This window comes from Rhododendron vialii, chromosome 9a (genome assembly GCF_030253575.1).
Source record: "Rhododendron vialii isolate Sample 1 chromosome 9a, ASM3025357v1".
NCBI lineage: Eukaryota > Viridiplantae > Streptophyta > Magnoliopsida > Ericales > Ericaceae > Rhododendron > Rhododendron vialii.
In genome coordinates, this window is record NC_080565.1 from 33,467,733 (window position 1) to 33,494,838 (window position 27,106).

The window sequence follows — 27,106 nt, forward strand, 5'->3', positions numbered from 1 at the left end:
CCCAACTAGGTAGGCATTTACATGACATTCACAAACCCAAACAAACAAAATTTATTAAGATGCCAACACGATCAACTAGAACAGAAAAACCATCAACAGAAGCACGAAGAAAAATGAAAAGAGGAGAAGAAGAAGAGAGAGCTATAATTACAGTGCCACCGGGCCAAAACCGAGCACTGATGCAGTCGCATACCCAACCAGTTGCCAAGACGAAAGAATTATGCTCAACCGTAGACCTTGGCTTGGCATTTCTTCTCAAGACTCTATCTTGTCATCTACTCCGTGGCCTTGCCTCACCTTATCACTGGAACAAGGCAGTTTAGGCATTCAAGTTGAACTCTATGGATGTCAAAGCCCTCAAAAGTTTGCCTTCCTTTAGGTCTCGGGTGATTTATTGCCGGTATGCCATTGATCCTTTTAATCTTTGTAATCCTTTATAAAGATTAATAAAGTCTTTTGCTTAGCAAAAAAAGAGCTCTCAAAAGTTGCTGATAAGAAGTGAAATATTTGAAGGCATTTTATATTTAGTATCTTTTGAAAGTTGGCAATCATAAATGTAGATTGAATTCCGTATGTTATTTTCAAATTAACTCTGATTATACTGTTACATAAAGGTTTGCCTTCCAACCGATAAGGGATTGGAGTTTTGCATTTAATGAAAAGAAAAGGCTCAGTTATATTAGTATTTCGATTATGGCTTTTATACTGCAAATAGCTTTTATTTATTTTCCTCTGACTAGCTAGTGATCTTTCTTTATTTTCTAAGATTCCTGATAGGAATATTGGGGGTTATGTTTCAGATAATTACGTTTCGGCTTCATAATCATTCCTCTCCAAGTATGATTTTATACTTAAGATATAACAATAACAACGAATCCGTTCCCAGAATTGATCCCGGAAGGTTAGAAAATAATTCAAGAATGCAAGCAGTATGATAAAAGAGAAAAAGAATTCAAACACTAAACTTCCGCCTAGTGATACGGTCACCATTCCAAATTGCTGAACTTCTCTACTTCCGAGATGAACGTACCCAATAAAAGGCGATATCCTGGTTCTAGTCAATGATGATGCAAGATGGCTGGAAGATTGATGAACATACCAAAAAGTAAAACGCAGAGCCTAGAAATGCCTCATCATAAAATCCTCCATCTTCATCACTTCATCATGAAGAGCTTGCACATTAATAAGCCTATCCCATGTCAGTATGTCACCGTACTAATCACATCCGCAATTTCCCCTAGTTTTCTGAAATTATTTTGATGTCTGACTCCTCAGCATTAGTATTTCGATTACGCTTGCGATGGGACCTTTTTTTGGGATGAATTTGAACTAGAGTATGCTGACTGTTTCCCTGCATATATGCCTTCAATGTCAATGTCATCATCCAAATGTGTTGACTAGGAGGATTGTTGTATACCACCACCATATTGCGGCTATGAGGAGAAAAATCAAAGATGGAAGTTCGGTCATTATGTCGACAGACGTTAACTGCATAACTTGAACAGGAAGGGAGCATGCACCAGAAAGTTCTATTTTTCGTTCTGCTTTATTTCCGTTCAACGTATGCTCCCATTCCCGACCCCATTTACTCATTTTAATTCCTGTTCATGTTACACAATCAACGTTGTCAGCGTAAAGACCGCACTTGGGGACCACCCATGTTTGATTTTTCTCCTGGTAGCCGCAGTATAGTACCGGAGGAATACAACCACCCTCCAAGTCAACACACTTGGATGATGACATCGCCATTGAATAGGATGTTGGGAAACCGTTGGCATTCTCTTGGCACCTCTATTCCGTCCGACTAGCGCCTAGCGACTTTTAGACCATTGAATACGATGCAAACTACATTTTCAAAAGGCAACCTCAAAGGATCGGAAAACTATTCTGGAGAGAGAGATTTGTGAGGTGAAGTAGAGTGATGATCAAGGTCAAAAACTAGCATAAGAGTGGTTGGGTTGGGTCTTGCCTCTTCATAGAAACAAATTGCACAAAACGGTGCAATTAGGTACGACTTTATTGAGAGGGGTGTGTGTTTGATAGCATACGATCATGTGTGGTCGATTTTCGAAAACCCAAAATACGGATGAGTCCGATGACCAAGGGCTTTTGACCCGAGAACAAGTGGAATCGAGTGAAATAAGGCGAAAGCCGACTAAAAAGAGAGTCGCTTTAATGGCCACCAAATCTAGATGACTGAAGATCCCGGTAATTTGTGACTCTCATCGGGATTACTGAGGAGTTTACAGCTTCTTCTACCCACTTAATAAAATCTCTTCTTTTGATTGTTCAAAAAAACATACGGAATTTGCACCAACAACAAGTGTCGAGCGAGACATGGAATTTGATGATCATCTTTCAAATTTTGCTTTTGGAAGAAATCGGCCGGTACACTTCTGCTGGAGCTTCGCATGCATGATCGCAAGTACGAAAAACGTAACAGAAAGTAGTGCAATATCTATTTGTGCATATTTGTTAGAAAAACAGATCACAAGAAAACGAGGGGTCTTATATAGAGTGCATCGATCTCTCCCTCTCTCTTTTTCCCTAATGTATTAAGAGTCGTCTTGGTTGTTTAAAGTGAATGATCAAAGCTGTATGAACTTGTTTGCTATTCAGAACACCTTTCTTTTATTAGCTTCACCGGGCTCGCGAAGGATAACCAACGCGGTATGCATGCCTCATCAACGGATCTAACTTCCGCACAGCAATCAGCACTCAGGCGTTCCGTTTTCCCTCTCCTGTAGGATACGATGGCATCGCCCAAGCATTTCCTCTTGGAAAATGCATGGATTTTGCAAGGGATCAAGCTAAGCACCGGCATTACCCATGCCACAGTGTTTGAGGGAAGTAGAGGAACCCAGACGATTAGAATAATATTCGCGAGAGATACCCATCCCCGCCTCCCCATCTTGCCGTTGATTTCCGTGTGGCATTGATGTTACTGCGACGCGCAAGTCGATCAAAGCGAAGTCGCAAACATTGTCAGGCAGGAGTTTCCAATATAGCGCAGGAAGATTGAGTAGAATACTGGGAAACTAATTCATTAACTTCATGTGGTCTTCTTCAGTTGAATCTATTAAAGCCCCATTAAAAATGGTCTGTATCAGTTACTACAATGTATAAATTAATAAACAAATAACAAAAATGACTAATACTGTTTGTAGGCTACCATTCCTTTATCAGCAAAAAAATTAAAAATCACTATACTTTTTATATCAATACAAGAATAGCAAGATCAAGAGGAAAGACACATCCCACCTAGATAAGCACCTACAAGAAAGCCGATCGCACGACATTCAGAAATGGAGAGAACCCAAACGAAGAAAAAGTCGTGAAGATGCCAACACGATCAACTAAAACAGAAACAATATCAACAGAAACCATGAAGAAAAATGAAAAGAGAAGAAGAAGCTAGAGAGCTATAATTAGAGTGTTGCAGAGCCAATACCGAGCACTGGTCGATGCAGTAGCATACCCGAACAATTGCCGAGACAAGGATTATGCTCGCTCAACCGCGCGCAGTCCTTGGCTTGGCATGTTGTTTTTCCTCTTCTGTCTTCTGAAGAGGCTATCTTGACATCTACTCCATGACCTTACCGTACCTTATCACTGGACCAAGACAATTGGGCATTTAAACTCTATTGATGTCAAAGCTCTCAAAAGTTGCCGAGACAAAGTGAAATTGAAGGCATTTTATAGTATCTTTTGAAAGTTAGCAGCATAAATGCGGATTGTATTCCGTTTTTTATTTTCAAATTAACTCTGTTCATACTGTACATAAAGGTTTGCCTTGCAACTAATAAGGGATTGGAGTTTTGCAATTAATGGAAAGAAAAAGCTCAATTTCACCTCTTGATCCTGGTTCTAGTCAATGATGATGCAAGATGGCTGGAAGATTGATGAACATACCAAAAAGTAAAAACGCGGAGCCTAGAAAAGCCTCATCAACAAGTCCTCCATCTTCATCATTTCATCATGAAGAGCTTGCACATTAAGCCCATCCCATGTCAACCTACTAATCACATCCACTATTTCCCCTAGTTTTCTGAAATAATTTTGGTGTCCGACTCCTCAGCATTAGTATTTCGATTACGCTTGCGATGGGACCTTTTTTGGGATGAATTTGCAGTAGAGGATGCTGACTGTTTCCCTGCATCCTTGACTTTTGATATGCCTTCAATGACAATGTCATCATCCAAATATGTTGACTAGGGGGGTTGTTGTATGCCACCGTGTACTGCGGCTATGAAGAGAAAAATCAAAGACGGGGAGGTCCGGAAGTCCGGTCTTTATGTCAAAGACGTTTAACTGCATAACTTGAACAAAGAATTAATGCCAGTAAAGGTAGCCCGGGAAGGAGCATGCATCAGAAAGTCCTGTTTTCCTTTCGACGCATGCTCCCATTCCCGACCCCATTTACTCATTTTGATTCCTGTTCATGTTACACAATTAATGTCGTCGGCACAGAGACCGGACTTGGAGACCGCCCGTGTTTGATTTTTCTTCTGATAGCCGCAGTACACTGGCGGAATACAACAACCCTCCAAGTCAAAACACTTGGAAGACGACATCGCCATTGAATATCACTAAAGGCAAGGATGCCGGGAAACCGTCAACATTCTCTTGGCGCCTCTACATTTTCAACAGGCAACCTTGAAGGAATACTATTCTGTGGAGAGAGAGATTTGTGAGGTGAAGTAGAGTGATGATCAGGGTGAGCAAACCTTAGGACATTATATAGGGACTTAGGGGTAATGCATGTGGGTCTGGTTTGAACCGGCGATTTCGGGGGAAAAGCCGGGCAGTTTTCCGGTGGCGTAATCTGAATTTTGACACGTAAGGTATAGGAATTGGTCACGCCAGAGTTTCGGAAAAGGTAAGGCTGATCTCCAATAATTGTATTCAAGGGTTTAAAAATATATTTTTGTCAATTTTTCCGGACAACTATAGTAGAAAATTCACTTCCTCTTTTTTTTTCTTCTGAAAACAACCAAATTCGGGATTTTTTTTTTTTTTTTTGTTCTTTAAGTAATTCAGGGTGTCTGAACCAACTTACGTGCATCAGTACCACCAATTTTTGGTACCCAATCTTGTGTCATCTATTATGGAAGAGTCGGACGAAAGTTGGGACAAAACTCTATATGGACTGATTCCGTAAAAATTGATAGCACCTAAAAAATTTCGAACCTTCGATCAGCCTCGTTGAGAAAAATGTTCATCTAAAAAAAATTTCATGAAAATTAAAAAGAATACTGGATGTCAATTGTCTTTTTAAGAATAAGGACAAAGATGTCTTTTGAATACTATCACAAATTACAAATTCATGATCCAAACACAGCTTCAACGTTCACATGGCATTTTTAGTGCAAGAGGGAGACATCGTAATAGACGATGGCCTTGATTGAAGAGTGAAAAAAGATTTGGAAAAAGATCAAAACCATCCTCGTCAAATAGCAATGTTCATTCCACAAAACACAATGTAGTCATCTGGGCATATGAAAACCCCAGGATCAAGAGCTTTAGATTGTGTTCTGTTTACCAATTTTTCCCTCGATCATAGATTTCGGGAAACAATGCCAACAACAAAAATAAGGGCGAATGCGGTTATGTCTCCACAAGACGGATCCGTGGTTCCACGCCGTATTTCAGGACTTCACCGGAAGAGAAATGGTAGTTGAGTCAAATGTGAGATTAAGGACGAAATTGAAGACAAATGGAAGAGACTTCCATTAATCTTCAACGATTGATCCATCGCCGTGAGCGACACATCGAAGATCCTAAGTTAAGCTTAGAATATGAAATTCTACTCCTACTCCTAATTATAACCCGAATGGGTTAGTAGTGCCAAAAATTAAGACAAATAAAGATAGACTTTGATTTGTTGGAGAGGAATTACAATGAAGTCTTAAAAGACTATTTATAGAAAACAACAAACGTAGGAAATAACTTCCTAACTTCTCCACTAGTCTTCTTCAATCCTTTGCTTCCACTTGTCAAAATAACTTCCCACTTCCCGTCAAATGTGTAGGAGCATGACAAGTGTCCTTTTAACTTCCACATGTGTAGGAGCAAGCCAAGTGTCCTGCATGCAAACAACAATAATAAAAGAAATACTAATACTAGTTCTAATATTAATACGAATACTTAATAATAATAAAATATGAAGCATTCTCATAATTGCCACCTTTCGGTCGATCATCGACAGGCGGTGAAATATGGTGTAAACAATGCCCCCCTTATTCATTTGGGTGAAGGGCTAACGTAACCCAAGTGAATAATTTAACTAGTTTTAAATCACCCCTCTGTCGATATCGACGGGTAATAACCTTTTACGATGTAAAGATTTATGCCCCCCAACTCAATTGGGCAATCAATTGATACCAGAAACGGATCATGTTGGACATACGTGGCCTATCAAATAAAGGCCTATATATCAAAACTCTACGAATGGCATATCGATAAAAGGATTTATGCCATGAGCCTTAATCAAGTACAAGCATTTGTTTACTTAATTTCTCCCCCAACATTTGATAAAGAAAAGGCCAAAACACGCGCATAGCAAACGACAAACATTCCCCTTGATCAAATTATGGGAGTTGAGATTCTTTCAATAAAGAAAAGGCCAAAACACGCGCATAGCAAACGACAAACATTCCCTCTATTGAATTCATCCGAGATTTCGGAAAACAAAGTTGAAACAAGAGTAGGGCCAAAAGCAAGTAATAACCTTTTACAGTGAAAACATTTATGCCCCGCCAACTTTCGAAGAGTTTGAGATAAATTTTACACAACCTTTTCACTTTTCGACTAGTACAATAAAGCCTTCAAGGCTTAATAACCACCGTCGAATGGTGGCATGCCTCAGTCGATTAGTTTCCCTTAGGCTTTGATTCCTACAGGAAGGAAACCGGGAACGTCGAAACATGGTTAGTCGATCAGAGCACTACGCATATGCCATGAGCCTTGCCTAATCCCCACAATAATGAACTTTAAAGTCACAAACAACAGCCAATTAATAGGCATCATTTGGCTTCACACGTTGGCTACTATATATATGCATTAATACCAAATACCAACATCTATTAGCCAACTCCATCAAAAACTAATTTTCCGTGTCCTCCAAAATGTATATTGATCGACAGAAATCAATACCCAGAGTATTTATAGCCATGTTTGGCTGAAAACATTTTCCATGGTTAAATTTTCACCATTACTCTTCTTAACCAGTACGGAGGAATGGGAGGATCATTTTCTACGTCGACCATCTATGGTCTAAATTGAAAAACTCTAGTCGAATGACTATTTTCATGATTCGACTTGCTTGAGTTTCAAATTTTCGAGCCCCTAATTGGCTCTTCTAAAGATGAGTTTGCCCCCCTTGCAAACTCGATATCAAAAGAGGCCTAATTCTCATTTCAATCATCCTTACTAAAATCTGGATGAAGGAGACATAGATGCCAACAAGACCTTTGAAAATTTTCCAATCGCCAACGATGAACCATGGCCTCTTTTTAAAACAGTTGAAAATCATAAACTATGAAGGCCTTTAGGAACACAGGTGGCGCCCAAAATTACAAGTCTCTGCATGTCCATTATCGACTGCAAAGTGTTCAAAATCGACTAGACCAAGCAACCAATCCAATCGTTGCCATATATCCAAAGTTGAATTTCTGCCCCCCAAATTCATCATCGAAAAGAGGGACGAATTTTGCCCCCCAAGACTCATGGGTATAGCCTTTCAATGATGCCAAGAATTCACAGATTGTCTTATCGAAGCCTCCATGTTTATGGCAAATTAAATTTTATTGGAGACCCTCACATTTGGGTCTAAGTAAAGGATTTACTTCATTGCCAGTTGTTTATTTAATCTTCTTTACAAATGACACATTTCACATTCGTTCAAGCCTTCATACAAGGCTGAAATTTTAACAAGAAGCAAAGACAAATTCTTTACGAGGCAAATCAATGCCTCTTTTGAACCTTTTTGTCAAAGGCAGAGACATGGTTCAAATCCCTCAAACAGTTGGCCAACAATTGGCCGGCTTCTTTTGAACAATAAATTGCTTTCAAGCCCATCATGCAAAGCTTGAAATTTTTTTTTACATTTGATCCGGAACCTGACTGTTCCAATTCGCCAACATATGGCCGTTTATCTATTACGTAAAATGTCAAAAACCTTTAAGGTTTTCTTTTCACATATGATTTCACCATTACTTCCGATTTAGTAATGTTGCCCTCCTTCTAGCGCCAAAATTGTTTACCAATTTTTCCCTCGATCATAGATTTCGGGAAACAATGCCAACAACAAAAATAAGGGCGAATGCGGTTATGTCTCCACAAGACGGATCCGTGGTTCCACGCCGTATTTCAGGACTTCACCGGAAGAGAAATGGTAGTCGAGTCAAATGTGAGATTAAGAACGAAATTGAAGACAAATGGAAGAGACTTCCATTAATCTTCAACGATTGATCCATCGCCGTGAGCGACACATCGAAGATCCTAAGTTAAGCTTAGAATATGAAATTCTACTCCTACTCCTAATTATAACCCGAATGGGTTAGTAGTGCCAAAAATTAAGACAAATAAAGATAGACTTTGATTTGTTGGAGAGGAATTACAATGAAGTCTTAAAAGACTATTTATAGAAAACAACAAACGTAGGAAATAACTTCCTAACTTCTCCACTAGTCTTCATTCAATCCTTTGCTTCCACTTGTCAAAATAACTTCCCACTTCCCGTCAAATGTGTAGGAGCATGACAAGTGTCCTTTTAACTTCCACATGTGTAGGAGCAAGCCAAGTGTCCTGCATGCAAACAACAATAATAAAAGAAATACTAATACTAGTTCTAATATTAATACGAATACTTAATAATAATAAAATATGAAGCATTCTCATAATTGCCACCTTTCGGTCGATCATCGACAGGCGGTGAAATATGGTGTAAACAGTTCCAATCATGGATTTGTGTATGAATTACTAAGAGAGAATAAGATTATAGCAAAGCGTCAGAGATGCTATTCAGTCTTGGAGGAATGCGAAGGCGAAGCAAGAGAACATAAGACATTTGCAGCATCTGGAATATACATCATAGATAGGTTCTTTCTTGTTTCTTTGAGCTTGTGCTCTCAGTTTTGTTTTATCTCTGCTGTAGGGTCATGCATGACCTGGTAGGAGTGTAGCTGCCCTTCTTGATCTTGGATTAGTTTTTTTATCTGTGTTTGGGGTTTTCAATGAAAGTACCGAGGAAAAAAAAAGATTATAGCAAAACCGGTCTGTAAATTTAGCTTCTTCACTTCATTTTTTCCCTGTACTTCAAAGAAATTAAATAAAAACAAAAACAAAAAACACCATAAATCCTCAGTCCGAGCACGCAAAAGATAGATCAAGAGGAAGAAACTTTGGCTCAAAATAAGACCAGATATAGATGCTAATACAAATGAATGTTAACATTGAAAAATCTCCATAGGAGTAAGACAGACATCGGAACCAATTGTTGTTGATACTCTCTTTAAGTACCCGCTTTCCTATACTACTAGTACTAGTAACAGAAGAACCAATCTGTGTCGCTTGCAAAGAAAACGAAAATCAAATGCAGTGAAATCCTCTTAAAAAGCACCGTCGTGGTGAGCGAAAATGGACACGTGATATGGGAGCTTCTTCAGAATCTCTAATTAGTATAATTTAACAACTTCAGGTTGAACAGAGCTGAGAGACAAGGTTGACTACTTCCCGCATGGGCGCATCATTCTGCAAATAACAAATTAATGGATTAGAGTGTAACAGCGAATTCCCTTGGATGAACAGAAGGTACATGAGCACCGTGGTGAAAACCGTATGAATACCCAAATGCAAGGGTTATGTGCAACATATGTCTTACTATTATGTGCCCCTATTATCACAGATTAACAGAATTAACAAACTATTTCCCGCTTATTAAAAATTGAAGTGCTAAATTTTGAGTGCCTTAATATTTTAGTGCTGAATTTATAGATGAGACACTTTTAAGATGAGTACATTTGTTGGAAACAAAAATGAAAAATTATTTCGATTAAGGGCATTCAACATTTGATGCTCAGTCAAGTCAGTCTGTCTTAAAATTAGGACAGTTAAAATCAATACAGAGGCAGTAGTGTCAGGTTATATGCGTTATCAAACAATTTGTTCAGCTTTAAGCACTTGATTACATTATCAAGCAAGGTCACCTGAGAATGTATATACCACGTACATGATCACTTTCATAGACACATTCATTAGATGTATTACACTGGTGCAGGTAGTAAAGAATTGTTAACCATAAATGACTTTTCCACAAGATATACGAAATGGAAGAAATGATACAAGAAACGCCCAATATTACAATGTGTTGCACTTACCAGATACACAACATCAAACGCTTTGCGGTAACTCTCAAGAGAATCTGCGACATTGTGATTCCTGAAACAGTAGTTTCAATGTTATGCACAATATTTCTAGACGTGTGTATTTTCAGCTTTTTATTTGATCCTCTTGCTAAACAATGAAACATATGCTCAGTCTAGTGTCCATGGGTTTCCAGGAATCAGGCAAGAAAAGGCTTATCCCAATGGACACTGGCTGCATACACCGTTGACCGTACCCTCAGCGGAGCAGAGGTTTCAAACTTTCAACCCCAAGTTAGAAGGGAATGCCTATCGATCAGCCAGATCTGGGGTCTATCTATCCTCTTTGGCATGGGAAGGGGCTAACGTGGTCATGGTCATGGTCAAGACAGAGTTCCTTTAACTGCCCCTAATGAGGCCCAACTTGATGAAACATCAATTTCAACTTCACAACAGTAAGCCTTTTAGGCTTTTTGCGGATCAAAAAATTAATAGTAATAACTTCACAACAGTAATGGTGTTTGATCATTCATTTGTACATATTCAACAACATGACATACTGCACATTGGTGGCCATTTGCATGATTTTGCACGAACAGCAACCTACTCGTCAATTGGCCTTGCATATTACAGCAAATTAACACTGATATTTAGCCATTTAGAGTGAGAACCTTATGTCTTTGTAGCTCACATGACATAAACTCCATTTTGAGTTCAGACAAAGGGCTTGTATAATCTAATGAGCAACACCAAATTTAAAGACCAACTGACAAAATGTATACAGCTAGGAATTTATAAATATTCAGCAAAGTTCGTAGACTTACAGAAACCCCACAGATATTCGTGTTTCATAGTTCAAACCATCGGACATTCTCAAGTCTCCAATGTGATCACCAAGAAGCAGCACGCTAGTTCTCTTCTTCACCGAGGCATTGTCCTCAACGGGCCCATTAGTATCACCCAAAAGATCATGAACAGGGGCAGCCATATCAAGTGCATGCTCATTCTTGTTTAAAACATGAATTGTCTTCCCTGAAATGAGAACAATATTCTTGATAATGCAGCGAACTATACAAGATGTCAAAATCAGATTTTTAAAGAAAACATGGCACCAAATAACTTGTGTTTAGATATCAAGCGCTAGGTCAACAACTGTATATGTCTTCCCCACAGAATTATTCTTATTAGCAAACCACTTGACGTTCAAAAGGTGTCCAAAAATTGTTGGAAGGTTATGTAAAAATAGCAGGTACGAACAATTCTGTCATCAGGTGAACAAAGATACCTTTAAAAGATACTAGTTGACCACTGAGATTGAATACCATGCGATTTGAAACAATCTTTACATTTTTAAAAGACCTATGCAATTTCTGCCTGAGGACCTGCAAATTCATACAAAGTACCAAAATGGTGCAACTTAGAGCTGTAAATACTAAATAGTAGAAAATCTAGCTCTTGGGGAGTATGGCCTCCACGAAAATTTCTGTAAGACTAACCTCTTCAATGATATCTGCAAGCCCTGCAGAAAATATAAGTACAGGAACCTCTCTCTCCTGCAGGTTACAGCAACATAGAAAAATGAGGCTAAACTGCAAATATGTGGTTTAGTCACAGTTTCTTCCCCTAAAGGCCCTGAGGCCCCTGTTTTACTCACTATCTTAAGGCGATCACTTACGGGCTGTTTCACAAACAAAAACGTAACACCATTACAACAGCAAAAACTTCAGTAATCGTATTTAAAAATTGAATATACAAAGATCAGTTGGTATGTCCAGACAAAACCATGATACCATCATCGAGTAAGCACGCATAACATATAGTGATAAACAACGTATTAGATAATCAGGACTAGATCCTCTTTCATGTTCATCTTGGCACGAAGGACAAAAAAAGGAAGGGAAGGTGAGGTGAGGGATGGAAAGGTATTTCAAGCGAAAGAAGCTACCAATACCTCCTCTTTGTTGTTAAGGGGTAAGAAAATAGGAAAGAATAGAAAAGATTTATGTATGGTTTGCATCTACGCAGTCTATTTTACATGAAAGAGAAGTGATTTTTTTTAAAGGCAAACTAGAAGAGAGCGAGAGAATCCTTCCATTTCTCTTTCTCTCTTACTTTTGAGGGGAAAGGTTTTGTTACTGTGGCATAGAATTCAATTCCACAAGATAGTTGTTGAGGTGAGGGCACCCTTGCAGTCCCAAAAAGATAGTTTGAATGACTTCTCTTCACACCCTCCCTTGCGTGCACCATGCACACTTGAAGGCACCTACCGCGAGCAAGCAGGAACACGCACCCTATCCATCACAGTATTGCGAGTCTAATATCATGTTACTAGATCTTCGGTAGAACTCAACCCAAAATCTAATACTGGAGTGCCTTCATGCATATACACTTTAATTTACTTACATCTCAGTTTCAACTACTCCATTAGTTAATACTATGTCCGTCAAAACCACCATAGGAAGTGTTAAACGGTCTTGAGTAGAACTCAATCCAAAAAAATAAATTATTGAGTTGTCAGTACCCTCACGGTTGTTAGTGGTGCATGAGTTTCTTGCACATGCAATGTGACTCTTCACTTCACCCCCTCCCTTCACTCACAAGGTGCTCGCTCCATGCCAATTGTACAATGCAAGCAAGGCACATGCACCCTACCATGCCTAAATACTTTTGCCACCATGTTACACGGTATTGGATAGAACTCAACCCCAAAAGCTAGCCATTAAGGTAAGGTGCTCTCGTGCTCATATACTTCATGTTTTCTTCACACCCAAGCTATGTAGGACTTCACTTCACTGGAACTCTTCAATATTTTGTTAATTGAATTCATACCTTAATAACAAATCTAACCCATAAATTCAGCACCTTAGAGTCAAACTTAGAGAAAACTGGAAACGCAGCTTTACAAGGAAGAGTTTTATAGTTCCATGAGAAAAGGAGACCAAGGAGAAAGATCAATTTCCCACCAATGGCAGATCTGAACATGGATACCACAATGTATTTGTTACCACAGCTTGTTCTAAAACTTACTTTAAACATTCACTCGAAACTATCCAATATTGCTATTTGCATTATTAGTTGCTCCTCGCACTATGAACCAAAAAAATACATGGGATTGGTAGTCATAATTAGTGGTCAAATTACATCTACCAAAGTAATGCCTAAAAGCATAATAGAGAACAACAAAATTTACCTCCAAAAACTCGAAAAGTTCAACAACTCCCTCACGAAATGCAATTGTGGCATTAGCCACAGAACTTCTTATTGCATCATAGGTAAGGCCTCCCTCAATAAGAAGGGCATGAGTTTTCTCCCACCTGAATGAACGTACCAAGAGACTTCAGGTTATTACTACTAAAAATGAACGTACCAAGAGACTTCAGGTTATTACTACTAAAAGCAAGTATTCATGATTGCAATGGCATTTGATATAGTGTGCCGAAGTGGCAAATTTGACTTCCTACAAACTTCCATGTGAAAAAAGAATGTCATCCAGCGTCCATCATAACAAGGTACCAGTTCACTATAGGTTCGACAAAACAAATGATCATTTGTTATCAAAACTCAAACCACATACCACTCTTCCATGAGCTTTGCTTTCTCGTCAAGGGGAATTGTTGGGTTGAATTCCAAGGGATGGTAATACTCCGCCAATTCTCGCCTCTTGACGTCATACTTAGAATTCCCCTGTTGCAAAAGGCCATGACTGCCTACAATTTTGTTAGGGAGTACCGAACCTAGATAACAGAAAAAAATAAGGACAAGGATAACAGTAATACCACAACAACTTACTCTGCCCTCGATGACCATCGATCCAGTACTTTGTTAGTGTTCCATCAAAATCTGCAATTACCTAATATGTGAAGCAAAGTTACATGAATATCTATGGAGACGTAAAAACCAAGCATGACAACAAAACTAAAGGCGGAAGGGTTACTGCATAAGAAAGGATATTCAAAAGAAAACATTTGTAAATTGTAATCGGATACAATTATGTAAAGTAGTAGCACAAAAAGAATGCGTAGGTCTTGACTTGGTAAGTGCTTTCCCAACCTCCTTTATTAACCTGACAAGCAAATCTTTTAACTGGGTTTGAAGATGGAGTATGATAGTGACAGAGCTAAGCCACTCCCTGTTAGGCTCAGTTAGGCTCAACTGGTTATGCAATATGACAATAAGTTAATACCAGATGTGGGAATTTAAATATTTCACGGTGGCAAGATTCACAACTAATCCAATTTCATTACCCTCAATCATAAGTACTCCACCTTGTTAGTTCAATTACATTTGGCATTTCAATTACTTCACGTCAAACCAAGGTGGTGTAATCAATATACCTAACAGGCATCTCATCCTAATGGCAAGCGACAAGAAAAATAAATCTTTTGGAACATTGTATATGTAAGAGCAAAATTCTGTAATAGTTCTTGGCAGGGTGAAAGAATAGAGACCTAATCTTTGGCTCTAATCATTGGAAGAGGTTGCAAGCCCAGGGCTGGAGGCATCATTTGTGCCGTGTAAAAGATGTGCCCACGAATTCACATATATTGTCAGTCAAGTTCCTCAAGCTCGTTTGATTAAAATGCATTTAAGATGGCCTCGACTCTCAAGGGCTAGAAAAGCGAAGCTTCAAAACATTTTGAATCTCATTACTCCAATAGTGGCGTGGCTTGGCTTGTTCACAACCAGCCTACTCACCTCCTTTCCTTCATGTATGCAAACAATTGAATTTGGCTTGACATTCAACCAAATGAGTCAGTTCCATTCGGTTCTTTTCTTGCTCCAACCCCAAATTTCCCATAGATACCTGGCCTTTACTTATTTTTGGCATTGCATGAACTATATTTACGCAATGACATACTCTCTTTTTTGTTTAAAAGCACCATTTCCCCCCTTGTTATTTGAAATTACAAAAGTTCCTTTTCATTTGATACTCTTTTCCACAGATGAAAGATTAATTTTGCAAATTTGTATCTGTTCCAGAAAACGAGTGTGAAATCACTCTACAATCGGAGTTCCTTTTACGGTTAGAAAATACCATCAAGTGATATCTAAGTAACGAAACCAAAATTTCTAACATAGAAAACCTAAGACACTGAACCCGATCAAAATTACAAAAGTGGAATAACAAGAATTGAGAACAGAAAACCGAAGTTCAAGAATAATCGGAAAAAATGCAAGAGAAAACCTGTAGCTTTTGTGGACCAGCAGCCCGAATTGCAGCAATTTTCTTCTCTAGCGATTCTGGGTCACCCATGACAACATCTGGGAAGCTATTTGAGGCACAAACACCCACTTGTTCCATCTCAGTTTGATCCCCGTAGCTATTTCTGCAACACCAAACCCTACATGCACATACCAAAAAGAACTTATCTATTACTATTACAAAGGGAACACCGAACACTCTTTTTGTGTGAACGTCAGTTTTGACTTTTGAGGCTGGCTCATACTTTTTTTTCTCAAACCACCGCTATTAACAACCTTTAGAAATTGCCAAGAAGAAGGGCAAAAAAAAAAAAAAAGGAAATAGCTTCTCTGCAATCTGTGCTTGGACTCCAAAAGTGTTTTTTAATGTTTAGATTTTGTAGTGTTTTTAATTTCTCCAGCAAAGAGTCTTCTTAAAATCTGAACGATTCATTACTGAAATGAACGTATGAGATGAGATTGCACGGGCTTTCTCTGTAGTCCAATTGCAAAGAAGCTGGATTAAAGAGAAAAAAAAAACTGCCTCCCCAAATTTTTTCTCTCCTGTTTTCTACATTTACATCCTAGATTTCACCACAGATTAATCTCAATTCAAGATTTTCCTCTTTCCATCATTTACATCACACAATTTGAACACACATCGTGTGCACCCGGGCATCTAGTAGTATGCATACAGCCTATAGGCGCAGACGGAGACAATGAGGGCCGTGTGAGTGCGACGGAGTGAGGTTCAGCATGTAAGCATGGTTAATCGAAATTCTAAGAAATAGAAGCGAGAGAATGAATGAATGCAGGTACAGTCGTGCATACGTTCTGCGTAAGTAAAGTGCATCAGGAGATTTTCCGAACCTGGAATTGATTTGGGTGGGAAAACGCCGGTGCTCGCAAATAGTACTCCAGCGGACGGCGATGGTGGTGTGAAGACGATGACGCATAGGGGGGGGAGGGGGGCGAGAGAGAGAGAGTACGTGTCGCTTTTAACCACAAGCAAATGCTTTTTTCGCGTTTAATAGTTATGCACTTAATTTTTATGAATTATTAATTCACGTCGCAGAGAAAAATGGGAAAAGCAATTTTTTTTACTTTTATCTATTTTTTTTAAAAATATCCTAGAAAAAGCCAGAAGCGAAAATTCTGTTTTTGTTTGTTTGAGGATTAATTATTTCCCCAAATTCTCTATGTATCAATTGTCTTTTTCTTTTGAACAGAACGTATTCACTGTATTAAATCTCGTAATACTCTGGTTCATCGAAATAACTTATTTACGGAGGCCCAATCGCCCGCGTCCAAAGTGTTTTTCAGATTGAAAACCAATTTTGACCGGTAAAAATTGAAAAACAATCTCAACTATTGATTGCGCGAATGGACAGGTAAGATTGTGCGGAACTAAAGAACTTATTCACGGCTCTCCCGTGCATAAGTTTCTCTCCTGTTTCATAATAGACTTTTGAATTAGTATTTGGGTAGGCACTACACGTACAGTTAGTGATTGCACTCATTCAAGTGAATTGTCCGGCCAAAAAAACTCATTTAAGTGAATTGAACTGGTATCCTAACAGAGAATAAATTCGGATTGAAAAAACATAGTTCCCAAACGGAGTTTAGTTTATATATATTGTTGGAAATTTATTATTTTAATATTAAATTTCTGTACATTTTTTGTGCTAGACTTTTACAAGTTACGTGTATATCTGCATGAGAGGCTCTTATTTTAACTCTTATTTTAGCGGTTGTTTGGAAGGATAAAGGAGAATCTCTAGTAAATCTAGAAAAATCTAGCAAATCTAGAAAGAATTGAAAGCATATTTTTTATATATATCCATATCTAGCAAATCCAGAACATATCTTTCATGTTTATCCATATCTAGTGAATCTAGATCATATCAAGATCAAATCTTTCCATATCTAAGTGGATTTAGTAAGAGATTTAGTTATTAATGAAAAAATATCCTATGGGATTTAGTCATTAATGAAATGATATGATATGGATTCTTTCTTGCCTATATAAGCCATGGTTGAGTGGTTGTGTGAGTATGTAGTATCCTAGCAAAAGAGAGAAAGAGAACTCCTTTCAACACTTGGTCTATCTCTCAAACTAGTTTGTGAGTTTTAATATGAATGTTAAAATCTTAGGCAAAGTGTAAGGGTATTCTTTTGTGGAGTTTTGGGTTCTCCTACTTGTGCAGGTAGGTCCGAACCATACGATAAATTATAGAGCTGTTATATCCTGGAGGGGTCAAGTCAGAGATTTTCTACTGCACCGGTTTATTACCGTAGAGGGCTTGAATTTCCTTAAAGAGAGCGAGATTTCCGCGACTCAGCCTGTTAATTTGTCTATTGTAAAGTTTATTTTCGGTGTAAACTTTTGTAATATCACCAACATATATAAACATAAATAGAGGAGTTCAGAAAGTCGCCCCAAATTAAAATATATGGAGCGCAACAGTATTTATGCATAATTTCGGGCTTACTTGTATTAACAAACACCATCTTTTCACGCCCATTGCACGGGTATATTGCTAGTTCATAAGGATAAACTAATTTACATCCGACGAGGAGGAGGACTATGTTGGTGAGGGCATTTTCGAAAGCAGACACAGTCAAAATGTGTGCAAAGGCCGCCTTCGAAACCTCTTGGCACACAAAATGCAGAGCAGGAATTGGTGAAGATGCATATGCCTTTGAAGTGATGGTTTATATAGTAGCAACGCTTTGCTTGATCATTGTGCATCAATACTAACCCTTCTGAAGTTAAACAAAAAAGAGATGAACTGTTAGTAACGCATGACATATAGAGTTATAAAAATAAAAATAAAAAAACATGCGGCTAGCCTGTACGTAGCAAAAAATAGTTTTTTGACAGGTGATGTCAAATGGAATCCATTATAGACATATTGTAACGATTTGAATCACTCATCTTGTACATATATAGATCTCGATATGTACGTCGACATCCATGCAAAATATAAAGTTCCGAGCATGAGCATCTATTTGATGAGTATGAACAATATTCATGTTAAGAAGAATGGAAGTTTTGATTGTCCGCCGGCACTCTTACGCCATATTCTGATCTGAATTTTTTGCAACTGTGAGGTTAAGGAATCATGGTCTACATGAGTAACGTCTCGGGCTGTCAATTGGGACTTCAGTTGGACTAATTTTGCATCACATGAGGGAATAAAATAGGAATCGTCATATAAGAGAATCCACACGAGACAGTACTGATCGAACCAAATGAAGATCACTGATCAAGAGAGAGGACTTATGGAAATCAACTTGACACAACCTCCAACACTTTGCACAAGCACATGGCATGCATGAATGCGAGTGCGGGGAAAGTGCGTGGTTTTAGACTTTTTGTATCAAAATTGTACTAATGAACCAAGTAAACATGTACTCAACGAAGATCAAGAACTACATCTGAGAGAGAGAGAGAGAGAGAGAGAGAGAGAGAGAGAGAGATTTACTAGAAGCAACGAAGAGAAGAATGAACAAAATAAGCCGAAAGAGCCTCCTTTCCATGCTTAGCTGGCCCAAGGACCTTTACCCTTCCTGTGAGTCCCTAATGTTGGAAAAATTAGTAGTATAATGCACAATTTCTAGCAAATTAAAATATCCAATAAAGTAAATCAAAGAACAATCTCACCGAGCTATAGAGCACGCCGATGGCGTTGTCCTTAAAGGTTGATTCGCACCCCCTCAGAGCCAATGACTCGGTGCGTAAGGCTCGCGGCACGCAACCTCCCAGGATTTAACTATATAGCCTTCTCCTCCTAACTCGCACTAGTTGAAAGAGGATTGAACAACCCCTCTTTGATGGTTCCTCTTTTTAGAACACACAACACAAGAGCTACGAAAAGAAAGGAAAGAATTTTGGTTGGGAGTGATCTGTTTTTTCCGGAGAGGGAGAATTTGAGAGTAGTAGTCAAAGAAAGTTGTGGAGGAGGAAGACATATGTGTATATATAGATTTTTTAGTTCAAGTGCTAGCTGTTAACAGCTAGAAACTGATGGTGTTAACGGGCAAGAATGCCCAACGGAAAACCAACGGGCAAATGCCCAACGGCTAGTAACAGTAAAAATTGTTTTGGGCTAAAACAATTTCTTGTGGGTTTGAATAAAAACTAAATCTAATTACACATGGGCCTAATTTTAAGAACACATATATTTACCCAAAGCCCAAATAAAAATATATGGCCCAAAAAGTGTTTTGAAATATTCTTGTATATACTAAATATACAACACCTAATGCATGAGAACATCTCAACATAAGTTCATATATAGTACTAGAACTAAAAGTATATATTTTGGGGAGAAATGGCCAGACACCATTAACAAAAGTGTACCCTAGCTGCATGCAAAAAAACGAGTTCTGCGTCGGTTAATTGGGACCTATTTGTAACAGACACAGAAAAAGGGCATTTCCTTTCTTTTCCATTTTGCCTTTTTCTTGAAAGGAAGTGATCAAAATCACTTCCGGCCACCTCAACTGACCAGGCATTTATTTTGTGGTATGTGAGTGGCTTAAACTTACAAATGGTTCCTTTCAATCCTTGTAATCTTTTTCAAGGAGAAGGATTAATAAATTTCTTTTACAATCCAGCTATCAAACAGTCAAAATGTGAAAATGCATAATCCAGAATGTAAATGAGCTCCCAAACACCCCCTACGATTACATTCATGACTCAGGGTTTTTTTTTTCCCTTACAGTTTTAGATTGTTTTATTATACCTCTGCGGCAACCCCCAAAAAACATGCACAATCTCTAAATAAAAATTCCTGATTCAAATGGAGTGATGTTCATCAATATATATATATATATATATATATATATATATATATATATATATATATATATATATATATATATATATATATATATATATATATTAGATTGTTTTCTTCCCCCAACTAGCTAGTTACAATAAACTAATCGAGACTTACAAATGAATAGCTCGAATCATCAAGTAGAATCATGGCGGGCCTATTTTTACGTCACGTGAGGATCACAAGTTGCCATTGGAATTGTAACCCTCATGTTGACTGGGACTTCCAAGCATTTTAACTGCCTTTGGAATGAAGGGGCTTTACCCAATTGATCCTTGCATCTTTTCTTTTGTCACTTGCTTTAAATTTTGTCAAACTCTATTTGCTTTAATTTCTGTTCTTTTCCGTTGAAGTGATCCAATCAACATTACCACAAATGTTCAGAATATATGTACTTAGAGCATCTACAGTGGATTAATTAAAATTGGATAATCAAAAGTTGTCAGATCACCTTTTGATTATCCACTTAAGGGGTTGTTAAGATTAGTAATGTAAAGGTCCACAATGGTATAATCAAAATTTGTCACATTACTTTTTCAAACTACAAAAGACTATTAATATAGAAAACTTTTATTTAAATAGTTTTCAAACTAATGAAAATTATTTATTATAAATACAAAGTAATTTTCTCAAAACAATTTTTCGTAATCATTTTCTAAAAAAAACGGTTTTGGGTAAAAAAAATAATTTTTAAAATAATTTTTTTGACAATACGGTTGAAAAGAAAGAGAGATAGTGAAAATGAAGGAGAGATTGAATGTACTTGATTGGAAAGATGTGGGGTTTACTAAATTTGATTATCAACAAAAGGTTACTAATTTTTGTTATTCAATGGCCAAAATTTGATTAGTTGTTAATAGATTGTTAAGTTTGATTATTTCAATATGAGCACTTTTTTAAGCAAATATTGCTAATCTTAGCAACATTTTTATTTTGATTAGTCCACTATGAATGCTCTTATAGTTGATAATTCTAGGTCCTACTTAATCGTGGATACGAGAGAATCTTTTGTGTGATACACCCAAAAGAATCTTGAATACTTTTATTCAAAAGAAATACTCGGTTACATTACCCTACCATATATACGTCAAGCGTCACAATTGCACCGAATCTTGTCTTATTGGATCCAAACCATTAACAAGAAATTAGTTTCTTATTAACTTCATAAATGAATCTTAATACTGTACGTAGTTTAATATATTAACTGTATTTCTATAATTCCCCATCTAGATAAACACGGATCAAGGAGAAATGCTCATCTTGATTCTTTTCCAAAATTTTCCTTCCATTTGTTCGTCTGAGATTGGAAACCTTTCGGGCGGAATTGACAAAACAAAAACTTAAAGGACTAAAACAATGCAGAGTCCATAATTTAGGGACCATTACCGCACCCTAAGATGATTGAAACCTTATCTTGAACCCTTAAATCGAAATTGCCAATACAAAGTGACCAAGGGGTATAAGATATGTGACATTTTTTTTATTTCCATAACCAAATGTCTGGGCCAACTTGCATGCATCTCAACTAATTCCCGAATTTTGTTATCAACGACCGAGTGAACCTCTAGCGTGACTCGTTTTTGTTCTCAATGTTAAATTGTCCCTATGCGGCACCCAAAAGAAGTTTGCATTAATTTTTTCCTCAATCAAGAAGATTTGTTGATGTTAATTACAGTACTTAATTTATATCAATTAGGTTTATTAATTACACAAAATGGCTAATAATTAACAGTCATGAGAACGCACGCTGCACTAACACAATTTTTTAGTCTCATCTGATCACATGCACAATGCTTGTATGCCAGTACGTTATATAAGCATTAGTTAGTTAATGATACTTAATTTCTCGGTCCGAATAATACCGCACCAACTTGCAATTATAATATATGGGAACCTCAAGTTGACTTGCCCCAATCAAATGCTTTTTTATTTTATTTTTTCGATATTAAGCTAATTAACCAGCTTTTTAATGAACAGTTGTGCTACAAGTACAGCAACCCATGTACAGCAGCCGTACACAAATCCATTTTGCGTCCATCTTGGATTTTACAAAGATGATCGGAGCCGTTTATTTTGTTCTGAATATATTGTTTAGGGTCCTTGTAAAAAACCATCTCAATCTAATAGTGGTAAGGGCATTTACGAAACATCCAACATTGGTTCACAAATTCAGGCCAAATTCTGAAGCAAAGTTGTATGATTCGTAAACGCCCTTATCGGGATCGGATTGAGATGATTTTTAACAGGGACCCTAAACAATATATTTTGAACATGAACGGTTTCAATCATTTTTGTGAGATCCGAGACGAACGCAAAATGGATCTGTGCGGGACTGCTGTACGGGGTTTGTTGTACCCCTAGCATTTCTGTTCAATGAATGGGACCTCCCAATGACTTGCTGTAGATTGCAAAAGAATATTACATCCTTAAATCCCGTGTTCACGGATAGCCTGGCTAGTCTATAATTTGCGGCAAGAAATACCCCCTCAAAGAGCACGCTCAACAAATTTAACCACACTAATCATCACATTAAGACGGCCTACAGAAATAATGCTACAGATACAGATCCAGACACAAGTATTGTGTCTGGAACTGTGACTCCGCCGCACGCGGATTCTACACGATGAATGTAGAAATCCCAAACAAATGGGACAATTCCGCATGCATGTGTGTTCGACGAATTTGGCTCCCTCCGTCTGCATCCGTATCGTTTTTGGACCTAGAGTTGACACTCCACGCCCACTCACACCACACCCCAAACCTTCCATATTAGGATATCGACCTACACCCAATGTTTGTCCTTACCCTAGTAACCCTACCCTAATTATTCTTGTTAGTAAATATGTGTATTTTTTTCTTAAATAATTGACTTGTAAATTTAATATACTCCTTTAGGCCTACCTAGTACCTATATATATAGATTACAATTCGAAGAAAAAACTGGAGCAGTAATGTCGGCTCTGGTCAACCATTTCTTTTTCCTCCCTGCCCTAGGAATAAACTGCCCCTGAACAACCGTCCCCTTTTTCCTAGTACCTGCTACTAGGACTAGGCGTACTAAAACACTTATTATGCACGTAACTAAAACTTACATGTTTATCGTATAGGTGTTTGTGCATAACCAAGTCGCGTGGTTCGAGCTACCACATTCAAACTTTGTTTGTCTGCTTTAATTTACTATCTTTGAAGAAAGAGAGGAATTCCAGAATCTTTAGACAGATTAGTAATGATTCTTCTTCAGTTGTGAATCTGATCATGGGTGAAATCAAGGCATGTGCGTGCTCTTAGCGAAGGACGGTGCAGTCATCTGAAAATTTCAGATTTTGTGCAAAATGGGGGTTCCCGAAGTCTGTTTTTAAAGCTGCTTAAATCTTGTTTCTTTGTACAGAGGCTTGTCCAGTTTGAGGTTTTGCTTTGTTGAGTTTTTTTTGGTTGTATTTGTTTTAATGTTCTCATGGCTATCTCCTTGAGTTTATGGGCTTAAGTCCCTTTCATAAAATCAACTGGTTCCACACAAAAAATAAAAAATAAAAAACCTAGTATATGATTAGATTGTAATAACGTATGCATGACATGGATACCAATATATCTACAAATTCCTCCCTTGGCCCGGTGGGTCTCAGCCTTGAATTTAAGCGTTTGCTCCCTCCTATGATCTCTATTGGTTCGATTCTTCTTTTCAGAATTCTTAGAGTCATCTCACGTATAAGTGTAGAAATTAGAATTAGTACAATATGCGCGTGAACTGGTCCGGACACCTTGGATTACCAAAAAAAATGATTTATGGTTACGTAATCCTAGGGGCGGCGCCAACTAGGTACTAACCCTCCAGGGTGTGTGGTAATATATACTTTATTAGTACTAAAAATGACGTCAAACAAAGAGAAAACTAAAAAACCTGGGAAATGCATGAAACTTCGATTGTTTAGCTGCAATGGATTTTTTTTTTTTTAAACCGATAGGAGAGATTATTTCATCATAAACGAATTAAGTACAGAGAACAAATCCGAGACACTACATCAATTGTGAGAGTCTATGAGACAACCAAACCCAATAGCTCAAAACAAAAAATAAGCCCATTATAGGGTAGAAACAAGAAAGAAAGAAAAAGACTCTTTAAGGGAAGAACAGTAGAACACTTACACGTAGGTGGAGAGATTCGAACTCCTAACCTCCTTCCTAGTGAGATACAAGAGTCTTGGCCAACTGAATTTTTTCAGCATTTCAGGTCAATTCACATTAGTAAGTAAAATTCTTGAGAATCAGTCATGGGAATCAAGAAAATCTAGTTTGATGTAGAGCTTTGCAAAACAAATGAACATGGATATATACAAGTTAATTTTTAATTTGGTCTACAAGCAATAAAACTTGCAAACAAATTAATTTTATAGGCAACCAAAAAAAAGAGGGGTGACTAACCATGTACTTATCTCAATCTCACTTGTTATTTCATAATAATCAAACTGCTAGAACTCTAAGGGGCGCCACCTCGGCCGCCGGAGTAGCCAGGGGAGTCGGCACCGGCGAGTTCCGACAAATCGGGCACGTGGGATTGAGCCTCAACCACGGGTCAACGCACTTGAGGTGGAAAAGGTGGCCGCACTCCGGCAGCAGCCGGAGGACGTCCGCGTCCTTGTACTCGGCCAAGCAGATGGAGCATCCCGAGGCAGCGGAGGAGCCGTGGTGCTGGTGGAGCTTGGCCTGGGAGTAGAGGAGTTGCGGGAAGTTGAGGAGGGTGGCTTCGTCGAGGCCGAGCTGTTGTTCGGCGGCGCCGGAGGGGGTGTCTGAGTCGGAGTCGGAGTCGGTGGCGTAGTCGCGTTGGGGCGTGGTGGTGCGTGTGCACACGTAGGAGGAGTAGGTGATGATGACGATGAAGGAGAGGACTCCGAGTGAGAGTCCTAAGCCGTAGTTGAAGCTGATGTTTTGGCCTTGCTGTGGATTTTGTGGGATCTCACTTGGATCTAGGGTAGTATTGTTCATTTTTTGTCCAGTGGATGAGCGAGAGAGAGAGAGAGAGAGAGAGCTAAAGAAGGCAAATCTGGCCTAAACGAAACCAATTGGGCTAGTTTGTATCTATGGAGTCAACTACTTTGTGTCTCATGTATAAAACTATGTTTCATGAATCATCCCAAATGCATAAAATATCAGCATCCGATACTTCTTGAATAAGGGTGTGGAATCTGTATTGAATTGGCAAGATTCTCCTCGGAAACTCTTATATTATATGCATAATAATATATACTCCTATGTTCTCAATCACTTTGTAAAGATGGTTTGCCGCGGCATTATGGAATCTCGGTTGTTGGTTTCTCGGATCGTTTGTGAGGAGCGGAATGGTGGTTTCTCGGCGGTCACAAGTGGGGTCCGACCCCTCGAGGGATCGCGGCGGCCTGCCAGTTGTCCATTCAGCTTTGCGGTTTGGGTCCTGGCAGTGTTGGTTGGTTTGCCTGCGGCGTGTGTGGTGGCGGCAGCGACGGTTTGATGGGTTCTAGGGTTAGGTTTTGTGTCTCTTGGATTGAGCGGTGGCGGCGGTTTGATGGGTTTTAGGGTTAGGTTTTGCGGCTCTTGGACTGGGCAGTGGCGGTGATTTGATGGGTTTTGGGGCTCTTGGATTGGGGTTGGCTCATATTGTGTACAGATTTTTTTGTAGGTATTTTGGGCTTGGCCCATGTGTGTTTTTTGGGCTTTGTCCCATCAGAAGTTTTTTTTTATTTTCATCTAACCATTGGTTGGATTCTCATTCTCTCTCCCTCAACTTGATGTACTCTTTATTAAATTTTTCTCAATAAATTTGTTGCCGATTAAAAAAAACCTTTATCTATCTGGGTAAAAGAAACATGCTAAGAAATTTGAATATTTTGACAGATCCCCTAGTACTTGAGACCAAAATTGAAGGCAGTTGCAGCAACAAGTCCTTGCACAACACGAGCATCTCCAACATGCTTTTGTTTCGTTTGAGCACAAAATGTCTAGTCAAACACAACACTTATTACAAATTGACCCGACTCCTTCATTCGATTTAAATCTATCTCCTTGTGTGTAATAAGTCTTTGTATCAATCGTAATTAGTTAACTGATAAGCTGTAATCATCATATTCCGTCATTAATGAATTTCTAACGTGTTCCTAAAAACAGACTCCTTAAGAGATGGGTATTTTATTTTTTGCCCTAATGGCTGGCTAAATGTAGCTATTCTCCAGGCAAATTTAGTGAACCATGAAAAATCGTCACATCGTTAGCCACCCCTCTGACAATGTGTTGATGTTTCTACTTTTACAATTTGACCAGACAAAAAAACTAGTTGTGAACAAATATTTAAGAAGACCAATGGGCTTGTAGCCCAATTGGTAACTCCAGACTCTCCCACATGGGAGATCTGGATTCAAGCTTCGCTATAGGCGGTTTATGAGTTCAGGATTATGAATAGTCTATGAATTTCCCATGAACTAACTTAGGCCCCGTTTCAGAACATCTTTTTAAAAAATAAGTACTTAAATCACATTTTCAAATTCAAAAATAATATAAAAGAAAAATAATTTTTTAATTTTTTTTGCACCGTATTAAAGATCTCAATGAGATCTATCAAACAAGATCTATAGTGATAGAAAAATTATTTGCGTAAGCACATGATTTTTGAGCTTGAAATTGTCTTCTTAAAAAATAAGTACTTATTTATCGTTCCAGAACGGGGCCTTACTAACTTCTCCACTAACT

General features: G+C 38.3%; 2 protein-coding genes and 1 long non-coding RNA gene across 3 annotated transcripts; all 3 read right to left on the bottom strand.

Annotated features, from left to right (window-relative positions):
- Positions 1-9,384: 9,384 nt before the first annotated feature.
- On the bottom strand, positions 9,385-16,550 carry LOC131301229 (uncharacterized). Its single transcript, XM_058327404.1, has 10 exons — positions 16,416-16,550; positions 15,550-15,706; positions 14,154-14,214; positions 13,939-14,071; positions 13,555-13,678; positions 11,861-11,917; positions 11,650-11,746; positions 11,189-11,396; positions 10,380-10,440; positions 9,385-9,753 (listed from the first exon to the last, which is right to left on the bottom strand). The coding sequence occupies exons 1-10, from the start codon at positions 16,499-16,501 to the stop codon at positions 9,697-9,699; spliced, it is 1,041 nt and encodes a 346-aa protein (XP_058183387.1). The 5' UTR covers positions 16,502-16,550; the 3' UTR covers positions 9,385-9,696.
- Positions 16,551-17,973: 1,423 nt separating this feature from the next.
- LOC131301230 (uncharacterized) lies at positions 17,974-19,851 on the bottom strand. Its single transcript, XR_009191213.1, has 3 exons — positions 19,811-19,851; positions 19,034-19,128; positions 17,974-18,311 (listed from the first exon to the last, which is right to left on the bottom strand). It is a non-coding gene; the product is annotated as an uncharacterized LOC131301230 (long non-coding RNA).
- A 4,946-nt stretch (positions 19,852-24,797) lies between these two features.
- Positions 24,798-26,114, bottom strand: LOC131301231 (RING-H2 finger protein ATL70-like). Its single transcript, XM_058327405.1, has one exon. It carries the CDS (start codon positions 25,370-25,372, stop codon positions 24,851-24,853), a length of 522 nt encoding a protein of 173 aa, XP_058183388.1. The 5' UTR covers positions 25,373-26,114; the 3' UTR covers positions 24,798-24,850.
- Between the last annotated feature and the right edge of the window lie 992 nt (positions 26,115-27,106).

Coding starts and splice junctions, on each gene's coding strand:
- LOC131301229 (XM_058327404.1), bottom strand. CDS start 16,501: ATGCGTCATCGTCTTCACACCACCATCGCCGTCCGCTGGAGTACTATT. Junction 13,679..13,938: donor GCAAAGCTCATGGAAGAGTG/GTATGTGGTTTG, acceptor ACGTTCATTCAG/GTGGGAGAAAACTCATGCCC. Junction 11,918..13,554: donor AACTTTTCGAGTTTTTGGAG/GTAAATTTTGTT, acceptor TGTAACCTGCAG/GAGAGAGAGGTTCCTGTACT.
- LOC131301231 (XM_058327405.1), bottom strand. CDS start 25,372: ATGAACAATACTACCCTAGATCCAAGTGAGATCCCACAAAATCCACAG.